Source organism: Rhinolophus ferrumequinum, chromosome 10 (genome assembly GCF_004115265.2).
Source record: "Rhinolophus ferrumequinum isolate MPI-CBG mRhiFer1 chromosome 10, mRhiFer1_v1.p, whole genome shotgun sequence".
NCBI lineage: Eukaryota > Metazoa > Chordata > Mammalia > Chiroptera > Rhinolophidae > Rhinolophus > Rhinolophus ferrumequinum.
In genome coordinates, this window is record NC_046293.1 from 41618758 (window position 1) to 41639162 (window position 20405).

The following is a 20405-nucleotide window of genomic DNA, read 5'->3' on the forward strand; positions in this document are numbered from 1 at the left end:
ACCATATATCTTCTTTAGTCTCATCAAGAACTCCAGTCCCTTTATCTCAAGCCTTACTTCCCACACCTCAAGTTATCAATTCTCTCTTGCCTTAACTTTCTTTCTTTCTTAGTTAGATTAGAGTACATGAACCATCACATCAAATACTATCTTTTCAATACCCTTATCATCATAGCTTATTGTCCACCCACCCACTAAAACTGTAAAACTTATTTTATACTTGGTCACCAAATATTGCTAAATAGTGCATTTGCAGGTTGCTACTTCTGCAAATATGTGCTCTTTATTAATCTCCACTAGGAATCAAATGTTGCTAGTCAACTTGCTGTTTCTTCAACACCGGGGGGATTTCTAAGCTTTACACCAGAATGATCCTTCTAAAATGTAATCTGATTATGTTCCACCTCACGTTTAAACCCTGCAATGATTCCCAATTGCCTTCAGAATAATGTTGAAATGTTAGCATGGCACATACAGTCCTTCATAGCCTGCCATCTTCTTTCCTTTCTTTCCTTACCATTACTCCCTAATTCTTTAGGTTACCACTATACAAAACTGTGTATCTCTCCTATTAGAACATAAGCTTCTTGAAAGGAGGAAATATATCTTATCTGTCTTTTTCCCCCTCAGTGCCTTCCATGGTGCCTAGAACATGATAGGTACTATACAAACATTTATTGATGTGAACTCTATGAATAAATATACCATCAAGTTTTTCTGAATTTTTATCAAGCACTCAGAAGGTGCTTGATGAGAATCAAGACAGATTAAAAAGTCACAAGACACTTATTTCTTAAAATGTTTCCTTTTAAAATTAAACTCTTGTGTTCTATGTAGCTCGAGCATACTATACCATTTAATGCTATATTCTTATATATAATAAAGACCTTTGATGACTGTACATAAAAATAACTACTGGAAACATGCAAGTCTAGATGAAGTCTGGATCCTCAAATGTTTGCCCAACTAAGGAAACGTATAGCATAGTCTTATTAATTCTGATTCATTGAGGGAAATAAGTAAGTCTGCAGAATAGTGCAGTAAATTCTTTAGAATTTGCTCAATAAGGAAAATAAACAATCAGACTTGCCAAATAGAGATTTTATATTCCAGCTTTAAAGAATACGTGAGAATGACTGCTAATTAGTTCGTCAACTATTCGCAAATAGCACTTCCAGTTCATACTGTCCTGATGACTAAAGAGGTTGAACACCTTTTCAAGTGAGAATTGGCCTTTTTAAAATACCTGTTCAAGTCTCTTGTCCTTTTTTCTATTGGATCGTCTATCTTTTCATTGTTAACTTGAAGTTTTCCTTTTCTCTAGATACCAACATTTGTTACTTATGTATGTTGCAAAAATCTTTTCTTACTCTGTGATTTGCCTTTTTTCTTTCTTAACATTGTCTTTTGATAGCATAATAACATAAACTATTAATTTTAATGTAGTCAATTTATAAAATATTTACTTTATGGTTAGTGCTTTTTCTGTCCACTTTTAGGAAATGTTTCCCTATTCCAGATCATGAAGATATTCTATATTACCACTTAGAAGCTTTATTGTTCTGCCTTTCACATTGAATTCTCATTGCTGTTGAAACTGATTTTCAGTAAGTTGTGAGGTAGGGAATAGGTTTTTTTTTTCCCAATGGGTATCAAATTAAGTGCTTTTAAAATGTTTTAGAAACTTGAAAACTGCTTATTTCAATGACTTTTAACTTTTACTATGTGATGTTTAATCTATGTATTTATTTATTTTATTGAGATATAACTGACATATAACAGTGTATTAGTTTTAGGTATACAATATAATGATTTGATATATGTATATATTATGAAATGATTACCACAAGTCTAGTGAACATCTATCACCACACACAGTTAACATATTTTCTTTTTCCTTTTTATGATGAGACCTTTTAAGATCTACTCTCTTAACAACTTTCAAATATAGAATACAGTATTGTTAACTATAGTCATCATGCTGTACATTTTATTGCCGGGACTTATTTATCTTACAACTGAAAGCTTGTACCTTAATCTTTTAATTTATATTACACTTTTAATTTATACTGTACTTGTAAATTTATACCCTACACTGTACTTAGTTTGCTAAATGGGTAAATTTTATTGATCCATCCACTTTCCTTACTTATTATTAAAATGACCATTATAGCTGAACTATTAAAAGTTTATATTAATGTAGTTTTATTGACTAGAAGTTATGTCATAATTTGACACTTAAATTAAATTATCTTTTAGGAAGCTATTCACTTCAGTTTAGGTTCTTTGTCACTGAAGGCACATGGCCATCAACTGCTCAGCATCAACTGCTCAGTTATGAACAGAAGGTTTATGGACTGGATATTTTCTGGAATTATGTGTAATGACCTGCTTATCGTGTTTTTCTATTCAATGATTCCTTTTAGAAATTATAAAACAAAGTATTTTTTTTTATCACACCGCCTAAGCACAACAAAATTAGGAAAAGTCATAATTAGAAAAGATATACATAGAAGTCAAAATTTTAATAATAAACATCTCATGACTTATAAGAACAAAGGTTCCTTATATCCTTGTCCCATGTTGCTGATGATTTCTCCTATAAAGTTCAACTCTAACAACCTTGAGATTAATACCAGTTTAGTGTAGGCCTCCCTTCAGGGGACTGGACTGCCTTAAGGTTAGTGATGCTTTTCAATGCCTTGACACAACTAGAACTGTTATGAAGATATCTCCATTGCTTGGATCCCTTTTAAAACGTGAATTTCCCAGTACCTTAGATTTCTGTTTATCTGTTTGTCCAAGCTAGGTTATTACGAAACACAGAGATTTTGTCTTATTCACCACCGTATACTTAGCAGTAGGTTAGCTCTTGTTACGTAGTAGGTGCTAAAAAATGTTTAATACATGATTGAAGAAACTTTGGATCTAGCGAATAAATTACATCTCTGGACTGTTTGGATTCCATGAGAGATCTTGGAATGGAACAGACTCAAATCCAAGCTTAAAGGGGTCACTCATACTGAACCATACTCAGAGCAGAGCAAGCTTAAATAAAAACACACAGCAATTTAATTTCTGGCATTTTCTTGTAAGTTGGCTGGTAGCTAATAAGAGGGCTTCTGTAGTCTGAGAAAGTGAAAGAAATGGTTTTGGGAAACCTAGCAAAGAAATGGAAGGTAAAATGATAATGTCCCTGTGTCATTCAGAGCTCCCTGGTAGTTCCTCGTTTCTTTCTCTTTGTGCACAGGTACATTTTGCAGAAAATCAAAGAGATTAAAAGTTTGGTCGTATTCTTAATCACAGTGCTAAGATAAGAGAAATGTTGGTTTTAGCATTTCACAATTTTATGCAAAACAGAGCAAGCCTCTGTGTAAACACGTGAAAGAATGAATATGGTTTCTCAAGTAAAGAATAAATAATATTTTTGTTATGTACAGGAGTGCTTTTCCCTATGAGGATGGATACTTGGAGACTGGCCATATAATGAACTATTTGGGGGGAGTTTATTCTAATCATTTTACGATCAAGGCAAGGACTATAAGCTTAGTTCAAATAATTAAGTATTTATAGAATCGCTAACTATGCAGCAAGGTGCAAAATACATGAGGAAGGGAATAAGCTTTTACTGTCTGATATATTTTAACTTTGCTAGTTTAAAGTAAGTACATCTGTAAAGAGAATCAGCTCTGTATTTTGTAGTTGAATTTCTGGGACCCAAAAGCACAGATGTCCTTTCCAACTCCACACTGCAGTGAACATCTGTTGTGTGCGCCGGCCCAGCATCCATTCTTCCTTTTGGTAATAACATTTTGATTTTCCATTAGGGAGCTACTCCTTTACCATTTCAGTGGTACAAGTGGAAGTGACCCTGGCCCACTCAAACCCAGCCCCTGAAAGTCACATGTGGGCATGTTACCCCGACCCAGCCAATCAGAACCTCACAGGCTCCAAGCACAGGTACTGGTTCAGAAATGGGTACGTGAGACTCATTCTCTGAGCGCTTAATGGAGCTATTGGGAAAAGAGTCGCTTCTTCTCTTGGGGGACATTGGGCTGGATAAATGTAAGCCTGAAATCACTCACGGCTATCTTTGCTACAATGTGAGGAGAGCCTTTGAGAATGAAACGAACAGAGGAAAACAGAGCCCCGAGATAGAGAGACACAATTACAATTTCTGGGGCACTTACGTTGCGCCATGACAGAAAGAAGACCCATGCTGGGCTTTTCAGTTATATGAGCCAAGAAATTCCTCTATTTTTGCCTAAGCCCGTTTAGGTAGTATTCTGAGACTTGCAACTGAAAGAGCTCTCACTGGTATCAGTTCTTATGAGTATTTTACTTGCAGTGACTTGGCTTGACAGTCGTTGAGGCTGAAAGTCCTGGAAAGCTCCAACTCTCTGGCAATTCCTATACACTCTCTTGACTGAAAACTTGCTCTTAGCTCACTGTGTCATCTCTGAACCTAATGTAGGTGTGTCTACAATGTCACTATTTTAAAAAGTAGAAAAACAGGCATGATACTCACTGGTCCACTTCCTGCCGTGAGATTCTGGAGCGCTCCTAAAGATGCTTCCTGGGTGTAGTTTCGGACACTCTTGGCGATCAAGGACAGATACATCCGTATCACGATGGAATGCCACAGCCACTCCACGCCTTTGGGGTTGCTTTTTTCCTCTGGCATAGGCATGTCCTGGTATTGCTAACCATACGTATGATGAAATCCAGAATTAACGCCTGTAAGTGTTTTCTACAATTCCACACCCAAACCAAGAGACCAGAAATACTATCTAGTCTAGAGAGAGTAATAATTTGCATAAGAAGAAGCCCTTGAAATGGAACTGGAAAAGCAAATATGTATGATTTCTAATCACTTAACTTTTAGCCCATGATGATTTCTCCCTAGTAACATCCTGTACGCCCCAACTTTACATTTCACAGTGAGAAAGAACTCAGAGAATTAAGCATAAGCTGTTCTAGAATAGTTTTCAGGCTGCTATTAAACTAAAAGCTAAATTAGTCACAACCACTCTGAAGATAAGCAAAACAAGCCTCTTCTCTCAGAGTCTAGTGAAGTGGTCTGGGATCACATCAGGATTCTAAATTTACCAGTTGTTCTCCAAGTTCACAAACACCATTGTACTCTGAGGAGTAGGAGAGGTCACATTCTTTCAGTTTTCATGAAATGCCAGCATGGACAGTACTCCTTCTTATGGGTTTGCCTTTAGGATGTTCAAAGTTTGTTTTTAGAATGTCCAAATCCAAACATCAGGGCTGCTTTTAAGTTAAACATTTACATACCATTGGCCATATTGCATGGTGCCTATTTCCTAACGTACAGGGCACAAAACAGTATGATTTAAAGGCTGACCATGTAAAGCTGGGGCCAGATTGCCTGGAATTGAATTCCATCCCCTCCACTAATCTGCTGAATTGGTCTGGAAAAACTGATTCACCTTCCTGTACCTGTTTCCTCATCAGTAAATGAGAGTAAATAATACACACCCTTGCAGGTGTGGTGTAAGGATTAAAAAGAACATAAAATGGTGCCTGACATATACTAAGTATTCGGAAATATACACACATACACACTTATTTTTCAAAGTGCTCCCGATATACCTCTTTTACTTTCCTGCTTCGACTGCCAAAACACCCAATACTTTTGTTGTTGTCCGTCTGGATATTCCGGTTTTGAATATAGATACTCTGGGAATATTTCTCTGGGAGCTCTGCCTCCAGCTGGTAGGAGAGGTTATGAAGAACGCACACACAATTCTCTGTGGCCTGAGACAACAAAACATAAATATTGATCATATACATATAGGCATGCGTTTTGCAGGTGTGATATCACAGGACTCATTTGGCTCTAGATCTTACAAGGTTTACTGGATGTTTGGACATCGGGGAGCCTGGGGGAGTGGAATGAGTCTGGCTAGAAAGGCTAAGGCTAGATCATGAATGGTTATGAGCACAATGCTAAGAAGGAAAGGCTGAATTTTTTAAAACACTGGAGAGCCTTTCTCGTTTACTTTTTAAAGACTATGTTCAGATAGATTCTGTATTTTAGATACATAACTTTGTAGCCATGTGGAGTTGGAAAACAGCAGGAGACGTTTGTAGGGACCAGTCAGTATGAAAGTTGCACAAACTAGGACAGCAGAAGTAGCACTCGAGAGGAGTGGATAAACCAAAGGGCATTTCAGGGGTAGAATGGACATGATTAGTTGCTCACTGGATGTGGGATGTGAAGGAAAGGAGGCAGTTTGAGATTACTCAGGTTTCTATTTTTATTTGGTGGAGGTGATAATTATTAAGAAGGATTATACAGAGAAGGAGCAAGTTTACGAATGAGGAAAGAGATGAATTTAAACTCATTGCTGAACATGTAGCATTTGAGCTCCTTTCAAATATCCACAAAGTTGTTAAATGAACAGCTGGAAATTTGGGTCTGGAAAGTAGAAAGAAAAATGGGGCTAGACAGATTTCAATATATCTAAGCATGTGTGGGAATCTTAAGCTTAGCAAATGAGTTGAATAAAGCTAAACTCAAGCCGTTACTTCAAGAATACTCTGTTGTATTACCAATTATACTTAAATAAATTAAGAAAGAATACTCTGAAGAATCTTAGACAAAATAAGTAATTCAATATGTAAGATATTTAACTCTTGAATCACCTTGTCATCTGGCTGGTAATCTGCAATGGTCCCTCTGACGTAATGGACCAGGGAGTCAATCAGTCCATCACACCTTCTCATCAATTTCCTCCCATCAGGGCCAGCTGAACTCATGTTTCTATCAGGAAAAACAAACAAACAAACCATAAGACTCAGGCCATTTATCCAACAGGGCTTTGTTTTGAAGCTTTCTTGATATTCTTTCCAATTGGAAAGCTGGCAAATTTGTAAAAGTGTGACAGACTTGTCCTGGGATCTGCATCAATTGCTCAACGGTCATCAAATCTGGACACAACTTCTAAATATAGTCACATAACATGTCATCATGTCAATAAAAATCTTCTCCTTCATTCCAAGCACCAAGGTCATAGCATTCTTTACTTAATCTTCACCCCATTTTTGAAAAGGTATACACACGAGGCAAAGATTTTGCAATTAAAAGGAGAACAAATGATAAAAATAGGCATAGTAGTGTACTAGACAGCCAAGTCCCAACTTGTTCCATGACATATAAGTTAAATTCATTGGGCCTCAGTTTCATCATTTATAACTACAGGGTGCTGTACTGTATTACTGGGGGTTTTGGAGGTTTCAATATAAGCTGTTATTGACAAATGTTAAACCAGATGGTCAAAAATGTGATGATTCTGTCATTAAAATGGCAGAGATGTCATGAAAAATGGAGGGTTTCACAGTGTTTAAGACCTAAGTCAAAAGCATGACCTATAAATATCTTTGCACTTAGTCTATTTCTAATTTTGCTAAGCCACGACACCTTTCTATAAACAGTAACTAAATCTACAAGTGGAGGTTGCTTCCTTTTAGAGGACTGAAGCTTATCAAATACAGCAAAGTAATACATTTGGGGATCATATTTCAGACACAGATCATGTTTATATTCCGGTATTATTGTTGCCAGGTCCCTTTGGATTAAGTTTTTCTTGTTAGCATTAATCCTTTAAAAAGATTCCCCCCCCCAAAACGTTAACATCTTTGTCAACAAGAATGGCAAAAGAACAATGCCTTTAGGTTTTACGAATTTTGAGAACCACCCTTATTTCCTTTTGCTAACTTCAATTGTTAAGAACTACTCCAGTTCCTTTTACCAGTAGGCAGAATATTGAAAGCATATTAAAGACGTGCTGTTTATAATGTCTCACTAGCGTCATTCTTAACATCAAAATAACAATTCTGAGAACTTTAAGTCTTAGTTTCTCCATTTTTAAATAATACATTGCACTCAGTGATTTCAAAAAAAAAGACTTTCAATACACATTATCAGAGAACAAATGTGCCCAGAATTACACCAAGTGCTACAGGGAACGAGGGAGGGGCACAGAGCACTGTACGCTGCTCCCATGGAGAGCATATCAACAGGCTGAAACTGACGATACTTGACTGTTTCGAACCCACAAAAATGCAATTTCATGATTCAACCTAAGAGTTGAGGAGATACGACCAACACACCTAAAACTCTAAGGATATACTAACGATTTAATGGCTGCTGAATTGATACAACGACCTTTTGATTTTAACAAAATCCCTTCTGTGACTTTGGTTCTCATTTGACACTTCTTATTAAAGATTCACTTCCTTACTTAATTTTGACTGTACCTGAAAAATCTGACACTTTGTCCAGTAAGAAAAGATAATGAATGGGCTCATAAACTGTTAATAAAATTTTTACTATAGTTGTTTTCCCCCCTCGAGAAATGATCATTTGAACCAAGATCCTCTATCTGCTCTCTGAGCCAGTCTCATTATTTTACACATGGAGAAACTGATGTTCAGAGTTTAAGCTACTTTTCCTGGTGACAGCAAATGAGTGGTAAAGTCAGGATAGGAGAGGCATGCTTACCTTATGCTCAGGGCGGTTCCAGAGTGGGAGCAAAGCTCATCTAACACTCCTGCGGTCTGCCATTTGTTTAGAAAATACCATATGTCCCCAACTCCAAGACAATGTTATCATGTTTTAAAGCTTCCCTTTGACCTTTTCAACCTCTGGCTTAGGAAAATGGCAGTAGTTTAAAATTGCTTTGGCAAATCAAAAGGTCTATCTTTTTCACTAGCTACACCTACTACATACCTTGCAGATGGATGACTTTGTTTAACTTTGGGGGTGTTTATTTTGGGTAAGAATGGTAATCCAGTTTGGCAGTACTGCCAGTTCACATGTGCTAACGGTTGTCCTGTAGTTTGGTATTATCCAGACTCTTGCTTGCTTGAAATGGGGCTTATCAGGGGCTTCTGGCAGTTGATCCCTTTGCTGACAGAAAGCGCATGGAACCCCACTGCTTCAGGATTTGCTCCTGCATATCAAAAATAGTTCTTACCTTACTCAACTACCCAGAAATATAAATGATAAGGGTGCATGATTTTACAGCACTACATCCAGGAATAGAAGTCTCTAGTCAGAAAGGGATTTGTTATTGTAATACCCAATAATTATTAAAAAATAATAAATCTACCTTAAAGTACTTTTTCAACAGCTAATACTTCAGTTTGTGGGAATCAGAGAATTAACATGACTAAGCTTAGGCAGAATCGATCCTTTTACGATGTAGCTCCTGAATCCTGAGAACTATTTACCTGTAACTGTTTCCTATATGTAGCCCAACAGAAGTTTAAGATGGAAAAACATCTTGAATCTATAAATAAAATGTATCAAAACAATTATCTTGTTGAAAAGTAAAAGAGAGTATGCATACAAACACAGTAGTTAATAAAAACCGATTATCAGAGTTATCGATGAATATATTGGAAATGTATAGTTTAGTGTCTATTGTTAGAATTTGATTAAACAGTGAGGCTTCTCCTCCGCCCAACACCTGGTATAATCTAACAGAAGTCTGAGTAAATACCTGCGTGACTACATTTTAGGAAACTAAAACTGTATACTACCGTATACGGAAACTTAAAAACCAGGTCCTTAGACTGGGGGCTGGAGGCCAGGGCCTCAAGAGAGGGGCTTCAGGGAGGAGACAGGCAGGATTGTTTCGGAGCTCTTCACCTCCCCTGGGCCTGAATGGGAGGACACCAGCCTGAACTGGAGCTTGTGTTTCATATTAAGAAGAATTTTTCTGGTAATGATTTGTAAGGGGTGGGGAAAAAAAGAATCTGAACTCCGTATGTCTGTAAACTTCACATATTTAGGAGGATTCAGGTGTTTTATCTGAAAGCAAATCAGTGATTCATGACTCTCTCCAGAACCACTAGTCTGACACATTCCTGAGTGTCACAATGAAAAAGAGAAAAGAAAATCGAACACCCTGGGCCTTGCTAGAATTAAAAGGAAGAATGGTATGTCTTTGTTAAGATTAACGACAGTGTGACTAAACTTCAAATTCATATAGCAAACCAAGGAATGGACAATGTTAAATGATAAAAGCAGCTGCAATTTAGTGTGTGCTAGACATTATAGCAGGTACTTTACAAATATCATGATCTGTAATTTTCACAAAATTCCTGAAATTAAGTTTCGCTAAAATCTCATTCAGAATTGTGACCTGTGGCTCTTTCTTTAAAATCAGAGTTTAAAATTCTCCTGACAGGATTTCTACTGGCCCTTCCATAAAAGGTCTGTATGTGTGTGTGTGTGTGTGTGTGTGTGTGTGTGTGTGTGTGTGTGTGTGTGTCTATGTGCAGGTGTGCTGTCAAATAGCTTGTGTGCCAGCACTGAAAGGAAGTTTGTTACAACACAGAATGTCCAAGCTCGGTGAATGGTCAACTGACTTGGGGAAAAGATGTACTAATAAGACAAGTTTAAAGTAAAAGAGTATAATTATTTCTAGGACAGACAATAATAGAATTGGAATGAATCTTTTCAAGATAACTTTGCCAGCAAAATAAGTAATTCTAAGAGGCAGGTTTTTTTTTTTTTTTAAGTGGGGCTATTTCCACAGATAATAGGCACGGTTGCCTACAACCACCCAGTTTACGCGTGCGTCCTATGCAAGACCTGCTGCCTCTGGGACCAGTCTTAAGACTAAAGTTCCAGCCAGCACTCTGAGACAGTGATCGCCTCAATGGTTTTTAAATAATTGTGTCCACCAACAATTACAGGCTTCCTTACACCGTGTGTCGTAAATTGCGCAGTAAGGCCCTAAGTGGTACCAGTCAATCAAGTGCTTGGTCAGAGTCCATTCTAAGACCCAATTGGTTGGTAAGACACTGGCCGATTAGGAAGCATCCTTCTTCCTCTTGTTATTTGAGATTTAGGTCTGGGCTTTTGTTTAACCCTCAGTTGATACATATCAAACAGTTGGGCCTTGTCTGTGATTAACCCAGAGAAAGCAGCAGAGGCAGTTTGTAGGTGCACAGAACAAAAGGGAAGCCTCACATGAACTGGCAGGGTTATAAAGAGTCTCTCCCTAAAGAAGAGTTTGTCTGTTATGCTGCAGTCAGCCTCAGATCCCGAAGGTATCCGCAAACATCAGCCAAAGTCAATTGTTTTATCTGCAAACAGAAGCAACATTGGGAGATAGAACAAAGCTCTACAACCTACATGTCCTGTTCCTTCCAGGACAAGGAACGTTAAGTGAACAAAGATATGTCAGCATCTATTACACATCAAGAATCCAGAAGGTGGAGGAGGAGAAAATCTACCCTTAAAATCCTTTAATTCTGCTTTGCTGCATTTTTTGGGTCTTCCAAAAATATTCTGAATAGTTGATGCAGCCAGGAATCATCTGGTTGGTAGGCAACAGTCATTTCCTCTTGATTTACCAGGCTGTTCAAGGTAGACTGCCAAATTCCATGCAAAATCAATTATAAACAGCAAACGAATTTCTAAAATATGACCAAGAGCCACTGGAACTTGAGTACACATACTTGACATCCAAAGGAGAAGTCTAGGATGCCAGACGAGAACTGATAAAGCTGCTCAAGACCTAGAGTAGAATAACATAATGCTCAGATAGCTTGCACCTCCAAGATGGGGACAGATTTTAACCACAGGAGAAAAAGAAAGTTTTTATCCAAATATATCAACTCACTCATTTTTTTAAATAATAATGAATTAAAAAACAAATTTAGGGCCAGCCCGGTGGCTCAGGTGGATGGAGCTCTGTGCTGCTAATGACGAAGGCTGCTGGTTCGATTTCCCACATGGGCCAGTGGGCTCTCAAGCACAAGGTTGCCGGTTCGACCCCAGCAAGGGATGGTGGGCTGTGCCCCCTGCAACTAACAACGGCAACTGGACCTGGAGCTGAGCTGCGCCCTCCACAACTAAGATTGAAAGGACAACAACTTGACTTGGAAGAAGACCTGGAAGTAAACACTGTTCCCCAATAAAGTCCTGTTCCCCTTCCCCAATAAAATCTTCCAAAAAAAAAAAATTACCAGTAGTTTTGACTATGATGATAGCTTCAGGTTTTTTTTTTAAAAGACTTTCAGTGTTATAAGATATAGTAAATAAAATACTGCCTCTAATTTAAGCTATACACAGACTTAAAAGAAAGAAACATGAGGACGCTTTTAAAAGTCTCTAACAAAGACATTCTTGGGAATTTCTTTTTCTGTTCAACATTCAACTCCAACTAACTGATGAAGGAAAACAAGCCAAGATAGTCCTCTTGATATAATAAAAATTGTTCTTCTGTTTCCTTTGCTGGTTCTTCTTCCTCCATATTATCCCTATTCATGTATTTTCTTTAATAATTATCCTAGGGCTGGGTCCAAACTAGGCAGTTGATATTTACAGACTAATAGGTAAGAATAAAGAGTTTCTTTGGCAAACAGAAATGTCACATATTTTCTGTGAAGTACACCTTTAAATTTGAGCCCATCTGCTACGGACATGAACAAGAAAATTTAGTCTGACGAGTGGGGACTTTTCAAGAGGGTTGGTTGTAGCTATGCTGCATGATAAATCCAACACATACTCTTAGCAACAATGGGTTCAGGAAGACCAGAGGGGGTGACCAGGCAAGCATGGCCACATTTGTTTTGTTTGCTTTACTAACTTTATTTTTGTTAAGAGAGTTCAAAATGATGACCTAAAACCCCTGAGATTTAGCTTAAAAAACAATTATTTTTTTAAAACCAAGATTTTATTTTCCCACGTCAATACCACTTCCACCTCTTAAATTTACTTAGAGAATTTATAAAATAATTTAATTCACTAAACCACGTTTGTGTCTATATCTAAAATACTTACAAAATGTGATTATGATGGACAATAGAACATTACTGCCAATTCCATTATTCACGGACTTCATATTGCTTATGTTTATACATCAAATGTGAAGAGTTTAAATAATTAACCATAACTGGGAATGAAGGGGATGATTCAACTGTCTTCCTATTTCTGGAAAAGTCACTCTTCAGGTTGAACTATCTGGCTACTTCTATTAGGTGTACACTGCCTCAGCTAACATTCTTCTAGTTTAATATTATTTTCTGGAAGTAAATAACCACAACTAGATTGCTTTACAAAGTAAATTCTGGCCTGCTTTTAGAGCTATATTCTTACACACAAAAAAAATAATTATTTGAAAATCAAGGAAATTAGACCCTCATTTAAGTATCCTCTTAATTATCTAAATAATTATTTGGGTTTATGTACAGGGCTTGACCAAATAAATCTTTTTCTGTCATGAGTATTCAGAATAAGGGATGAATAAGCCGAATAAGGTAAACAGAATGAAAATAGATAATTAAGGAAATGCAGATTCAGTAAAGTTCTGAAGTTTGATATCCAGATAAGTGTAAAAAACGAAATTCAGTAACACAATGATATGATTTTTTAGCCTGGAGAAGATAGATATAATTGAATATATTCAAATTTTACAGAGACATTCTTCTTCTGATGGAACAGCTTTTTCCTGCGGGCACAGCCGCTAGGAGCTTTCCGTCCCCCACCTCCTCTGATATCTTATGGGAGCAGTTTTCCTGCAAACACAGTAGTTAGAGGCTTTCCCGTCAAAACAGTGTTGCGCGATCACAGCTGTTAGGGACGGACCTCCCTGGCACCCCGGCCAGATTTAACCAATCCCTAGTGCTGCAATAGCAATGGCATGAATGCCCCCAAACCCAGAGGCCTAACCCTATAAAACAGAGCGCCCGACCCCAGGAAGTGCTCAGTCTTTGGGAAAAATCCCACTGAGCCCGCCGGCGTAATAAAGCTGTGTTCTCCCTGATCTCTGAGTGCCGCTTGAGTCTCTCGGTCCTCGCCGCTTTTCCGCAACACTTCCAGAGCGGCTAGTATTGATTTCAAAAAAATCTTCCCCTTAACCTTGTGGCTAGTTAGTGACTAGACTGATAGTTACAGCTTTTCTTTCTAAAGGCGGTTTGCTTCCTCTGACCACTCCCCACGTCAGCTAGATTTACAGTGATAAGTGACAATGGAAGTTTAAGACAGTTAAAAATTGTAGTACGTACATATTATACATTCATCAAAACACCTTTACTAACCCATGACATGTGGGGAACGTGAAGTTTACGTCACTTGTAGGAGAAATGCATTACCAACTGTTTTTCCTCTTTAACTCGTATATCGAGGCACAAAATATAATTAAGAAAAAGCAATTTATAATGTGCTACAGTAAAATTTTGTCATTTTGTACTAGCATCCTAAAGAAAATGGTAAATTCTGGGGTGGCTATTACAATGCAGAAACAGTTGTTAGATTATGGCGATAAGACTAAGGCAACAATTTTATAATCCTTTCTCAATGTGAAAAACGACAGAGATGAACTAGTGATAGAAGGATGAGCTAAAGATTGAGGACTTTCAAACACATACTCACTCTTTAATCGCTCCTTAAATATGACTCTCTAGTCAACAGTTTTTCCCAGCCCCCAGGCAACTTCAGTTAAGCAACTCAAAGCCTCTGCAACAATCTTTTCATACCTCTTTTACACATCTTTTCAAATGTATTATGATTATGTCTTCAGGTGTCTATCTCTTCCACTAACCCTGGAGTATCTCCAAAGCAAAGGTAGGTTCCATTCCCCTTTCAGATTTCAGAAATTTACAAAGCAGGACACAATTTGGACACAGCAGGCACTCAAGGAATAATGACAGGGTTGGATAAGAGCAAGAGGAAAGACAGACCACGTGGGAAACATCCCAGGAAGGTGGGACTAGTTGCCTTTCTTAAACTTTTGTAATTGTGGAAGAGACAGTGGCACTTAATTTATTTTTTTTAAATAGAAAATATGATTTATTTCTATAATATAATGATCTAGTCAACCTCACTCTTTCTTTTGAAAAAATATTTTTTTTCAGTTACATTTGCCATTCAATATTATTAGTTTCAAGTGTACAGCACGGTGGTTAGACACTTATATAATTTATATAGTGATCCCCCACATTCCTCTAGTATCCCTGTGGCACTATACATATATACATATAAAACATTGTTGCCTGTATTCTCTATGCTGTACTTTACATCCCCATGACTATTTTGTAACTCAATTTCTTCAACTGAAGAAGGAGTCTAACAATCACAGGCTGCTTAGATGTTTGTGTTTGGCCTGAAGTGTTTTTCAGACTGTTCCATCTCTCTGCTCTTTGGGGTAAGCATTTTTTCCCATTCTTTAGTTTGAAGGTGCCCACCATTTTCCATGGTCTTACAACTCTCTACTTAAGTGTCTGCCTGGCCCCTGGAGGCATATTATTTTTTGCCCTCTAAATTGTTTCCACCTCTTCTCTTTTAAGAGAACAAAGACTTAGGGAAGAAAGGAAAGAAGGAAGAAAAGATGGGAGGAAAGAAGCCACAAGAATGATATGGAGGAATGCAGAAATAATAAATGTTTAAAAGACATTCTGAACTTAACCCTGATAATAACCATTGGTTATTGTCACATCCAAAGGTTTTCCAAGTGTGACAATCAGTGAAGTGGAACACCAAGATTTGACAGCCATGTCACACCAATTCCCATGGGATTACCCATAAGAAATAGAGAAGTAGGGGCTCATAATTAGTGTGTGTACAAGAGGGATGTACAATCAAAGAAGGCGGTTAATGCTTTTTGGTAATTTATAAACTATGATTGTCACTTAGTCTTTTGGAATTTGAAATGTCTGGAAAAGTACCCTACTAATTGCAATAAATTATTAAATATTTTAACTGTTACACTTCTTGCCCTAAGTACATGAAAATAATTTTGAAAAAGAGGCATTTTTTTCTCCCCTCAAAAAAAAAAAAATCTTGAAACTTTATTGTAATACTTTCCAAGAAAACAAAGAGAAATATGCCTATACGCTAATTATCCATATTTTGATGTTAAAATAATCAACTAAGGAAATTCCATGCCAGTAGTGTGTTGGTAAATATTTACCAAACTCCTTTCTGGGAGCAGGGAAATCTCTGATGTGTAGCGTTTGCTAATTTCTGTGGTATAAATACTCCCACCATGGCTGATTTCAAGCTCCTGACCTGATGTCACGCGTGTGGTTATGACGAGATGCTGACAATCACTCTTGCTGGCACAAGCACAAATGGGAGTGTACCGATTTATTTTTCCTCTAACTTAGATTTTACTACTCATGCTAGTGTAACATTGTTTAAGAAGGAAAACAGAAACTTGAATGAACGTTATTTTTTTCCCTATTGCAAAGCCTGCGTCATCTTTCAGGGAGTAACTCCAGCCAGGAAAAGTATGTAATTCCAAACGGACTGAAAGAAGGCACCAAGGCCCATGGTAAATGCTGCAGCAGGCAGATGCTAATCCTGTCAACAAATGATTTGATACCTGACAAAGGTAGTGTAGCTTTTTCGAAGGAAAAATTGTGCATGTTCTCCTATCTGGATGCAATCTCACTGCAGCAACTCCAAGCGGGCAGAACCAGAGTCACTGCCACAAGTTCATTAACAAAGCACACATTGTACCTGCAGAGCATATTCCCTCTGTACCACTGTTATAGGCAGATCTGGGAAGTCCCTCTCAGAATGATCTCAGTCACTAAAGAAAGTCACTGATGTACGCAGCAGTTTTTCTCTAAAGTAGATTGAAGGGATTTAGCGACACTAACCTAAGCCAACCATAATGCCAAAAACACTTTTCATGTTGCCAATTCATTGTTGGCTGTATCCCCATTGCGGGGGAGAATACCTCGAGTGAACTTGTAGCAATTCAGAGATTTGCTAACTAACATTTATGACCTTTTTATGCAGCTAAGATTCATTCTTCCTAAAACCAGTCAAGACCTGTTTTAAAATCTTTTTAAAGTAAGCTGAGGCCATAAATAAACAACTATTCAGTAGACGCCTCTATTGTCATGGGAGCAGAATATTTGCGGATCCCCTATAAGTCTTTTCTTACTCCTATCTCCTAGTGGCTTTTACACTCATTGTGGCAACTTCTACTCTGAAGTTTTCTCCAGGGCCATCATCTCTTCTCTTGGAAAGATCTCCTTCATATGCTTCATGCTTTGTTTCTTCTCTGTTTATAAGAAAGGCAAATAGTACCGAGTTTCACCTGCATGGAACTTCTACAACGAAAACACTGAAACACAGATACATGTCCATCATGAGATCTGAATATGACCGTGATTGGCCTACCTGACCCTGTGAGGTCGCAAGACTGTGAAGGGCAGAGGGTTTTATCCACACCATCAGTCTGTAGACATGTGACTAACATTAACGTATCCAGCACACTAACCACAAGCTTTGGTTTTAAATTCCAGCTTTGTCTCTTACTAGCTGTATGGCATTGGGAAAAATCACTTAAATTCTCTGAGCCCCCGTTTCCTCATCTATAAAATGGGGAAAAACTACTTTACAAGGGCTGCTGTGAGAATACACTGAGAAAATCCTCATCAAGCATTTGGAACAATTTCTAGGACATAATCACAATAAATATAAGCTATTATTATTATGAAGTAGATATACAGATGAAATAAGAACAGATATTTTGGTAAGCTTATTATGATGCTTGATTGCCCAGATTTGTTTTGCTATATTCTGCTTCTGAAAGTAGTGCAACTCAGTAGTTTGGATTAATTTTGCAAACACTGTTTAAAATGGTGTCATTCTGATGTAAGTGTATTCAGCTATTACATCTGGAAAATGCATGCTGACCAGGGCACTGCTTCACCCAAACCATGCAACTCTTTTAATTCCTCATTCATAGGAAGATATTTTGAATTAATATCTTTCTTTTTAGATTTTTACCTTCTCAAAACACTTTTCCTGTTGATATAACTATTTTTCTTCACACAGAACTTATCATATTCCTATCCTCCCCACACTAGCTAATGTTGCTTATGCAAGAAAATAATGAACTCCTTAACATGATTTTGTCAGACTTGATTATTTACCTAATTCATCATGCATTTGCATATGTTCACTCATTCATTTATTCTTTGCATTCATATACTTTATACTTGCTTACTATGTGCCAGAAACATTGCTAAGTGTTAGGGATTAAAGATTTTAAAAAATGCACAGGCTTGTTTGCATGTGCAGAGAATGAGCCCAACATGCAAAAGAGCAAGCAGAGATGAGATACAAATTTAAAAAAGAGTGAGTCCCAGGGATGATGAATTTCTATGCCAGTCCTCGAGGCCATGGTTCCCAGTGCACTTCCTTCACCTCAAGTGACTGTCAACACCTCAGGCACCTGACCAATGAATCCCTACTTGGCATTGGCAGGTTTGAGTTGGGCATCTGCCATTTTCAATTGAAAGAGTCCTGACTGATACATCTACCACATTAAGAACTCTGATGCACATGGTAAAACTATAGGAGCACCAGAGAAGTTTTAAGATGCAAAGTGTTTTTAAATGGATCAAAATGTTTTAATGGATCGAAAGTCCATTGAAAAAGCAGTTCCAGTGGACTCTATGACAGACGGATTCAAGGGAGACCATTTAGGCACTTCTTATGCTATTCAAGAATTTAGTCTTTCATCCTTACAGAATTTCTGACTATGGAAACAGCCCACCAAAAGCCGAGCTCATTTAGTGTCTTTGTGATCTCACACAGCGGCACGAATGGTCCTTTGTTCTGCATTCCTGCAGCAGTCCCCTGTACCTCTAACTCGAGCAGTGCATCAGAATCACCTGGAGGGCTTGTTAAAACTAGATGGCTGGGTTCCACCCTGGGAGTTTCTGATTCGGTAGTTCTGGGGTGGGACCCAAGAATTCAGAAAGTCCCAGGTGATGCAAATGTCCTGCTCCAGGAGCCACATTTTGAGAACCACTGCTCCAACACATTTTGTGGCAGCCATAGTCTAGATTGTTTGCTCATCAGCATCCCCTGCCAGATTAAAAATTCCTGAAGGATTTTCTTATTCATCTTTGTAAAACTCTCAGAAACTAACATAATGCTTTATACAAAATTGGTATTTGATATGTACTATCAAGTAACTGTGGAGAGAAGATAAACATTTTCCCATAATAAATTCCCTCAAGAAATGAACTATGCAACTAGAGAAAAGATCGAAAGGCATAATATATCCTGGCTACTTTGGGGCTATCTAATTTTGATTATATCTTCTAACGGATTTCTTTTAATCCTTGGGCATACAGGACAATGATTATTTTCAAATATAAGAAAGCTTGATGCGCATGACCCTAGAGACGTTAAGGCTAGCATTTTTCTTCCTCCTGCATGTGTTTCTATTTCCTCTTGATTTAGTTGGCATCTGACAGCCCAAGAGAGAAAACATTTGCAACATTTTTCATCCTAATATTTAACTTCTTTGTAGCTATTCTTATGGCAATATGTTCTGTCCTTTTAGACTTTGTTGCCTTATAGCTATTAAAAAACATATAAGAACAGATTTAAACAAGGAGGTGAAAGATCTGTGCTCTGAAAACTATAAGACATGGAAGGCACAAATAAATGGACAGATATTCCGTGCTTGTGGATTGTGACAATTAATATTGTTAAAATGTCCATATTACCCAAAGCAATCTATACAGGTTCAGTGCAATCCCTATCAAAATACCAATAGCATGTTTCACAGAAATAAAAGAAACAATTTTACAATTTGTATGGAATCACAAAAGACCCCCAAGAGGAAAAGCAAACTTAAAAAATAAGAACAAAGCTGGAGACATGACGCTTCCTGATTTCAAATGATATGTAATAATAAAGCTATATTAATCAACAGCATGGTATTGGCAAAAAACAACATTAGGATTACTGGCATAAAAACAGACACATAGATCAATGGAACAGAATAGAGAGCCCAGAAATAAACTCACGCATATATGGTCAATTAATTTACAACAAGGAGTCAAAAATATACAATAGGGAAAAGAAAGTCTCTTTAATAGGTAGTGCTGGGAAAACTGAACAGCCACATGCAAAAGAATGAAAATTGACCACTATTTTACACCATACACAACAATTAACTCAAAATGAATTAAAGACTTGAGACCATAACACTCCTAAGGGAAAACATAGGTGATAGGCTCTGACATTGGTCTTAATGGTGATTTGTTTGGATTTGACACCAAAAGAAAGGGCAACAAAAGAAAAATTTAAAAGATGGGGCTACATCCAACTAAAAAGCTTCTGCACAGCAAACCATCAACAAAATGAAAAGGCAACGTACTGAATGGGAAACAACTCATACAACTTAATAGCAAAAAAACAAACAATCCACTTAAAAAATGGGCAGAAGATCTGAATAAACATTTTTCTAAAGAAGACATATAGATGGCCAACAGGTACAGGAAAAGATGCTCAATATCACTAATCATCAGGGAAATGCAAATCAAAACCACCAGATACCACCTCACACCTGTTAGAATGGCTATTATTAAAAAGACAA

General features: G+C 37.5%; 1 protein-coding gene across 1 annotated transcript in view; it reads right to left on the bottom strand.

The window, feature by feature from the left end:
* The window catches only part of PKP2 (plakophilin 2), a 78003-nt gene that overhangs the window by 13042 nt on the left and 44556 nt on the right, over window positions 1–20405 (bottom strand). The window contains exons 7-9 of the mRNA XM_033118490.1: window positions 6676–6793; window positions 5620–5784; window positions 4529–4702 (exon numbers count right to left, since the gene is read on the bottom strand). Of these exons, the coding sequence (XP_032974381.1) occupies window positions 4529–4702; window positions 5620–5784; window positions 6676–6793 (457 nt within the window). The remainder of the gene's footprint in view (window positions 1–4528; window positions 4703–5619; window positions 5785–6675; window positions 6794–20405) is intronic.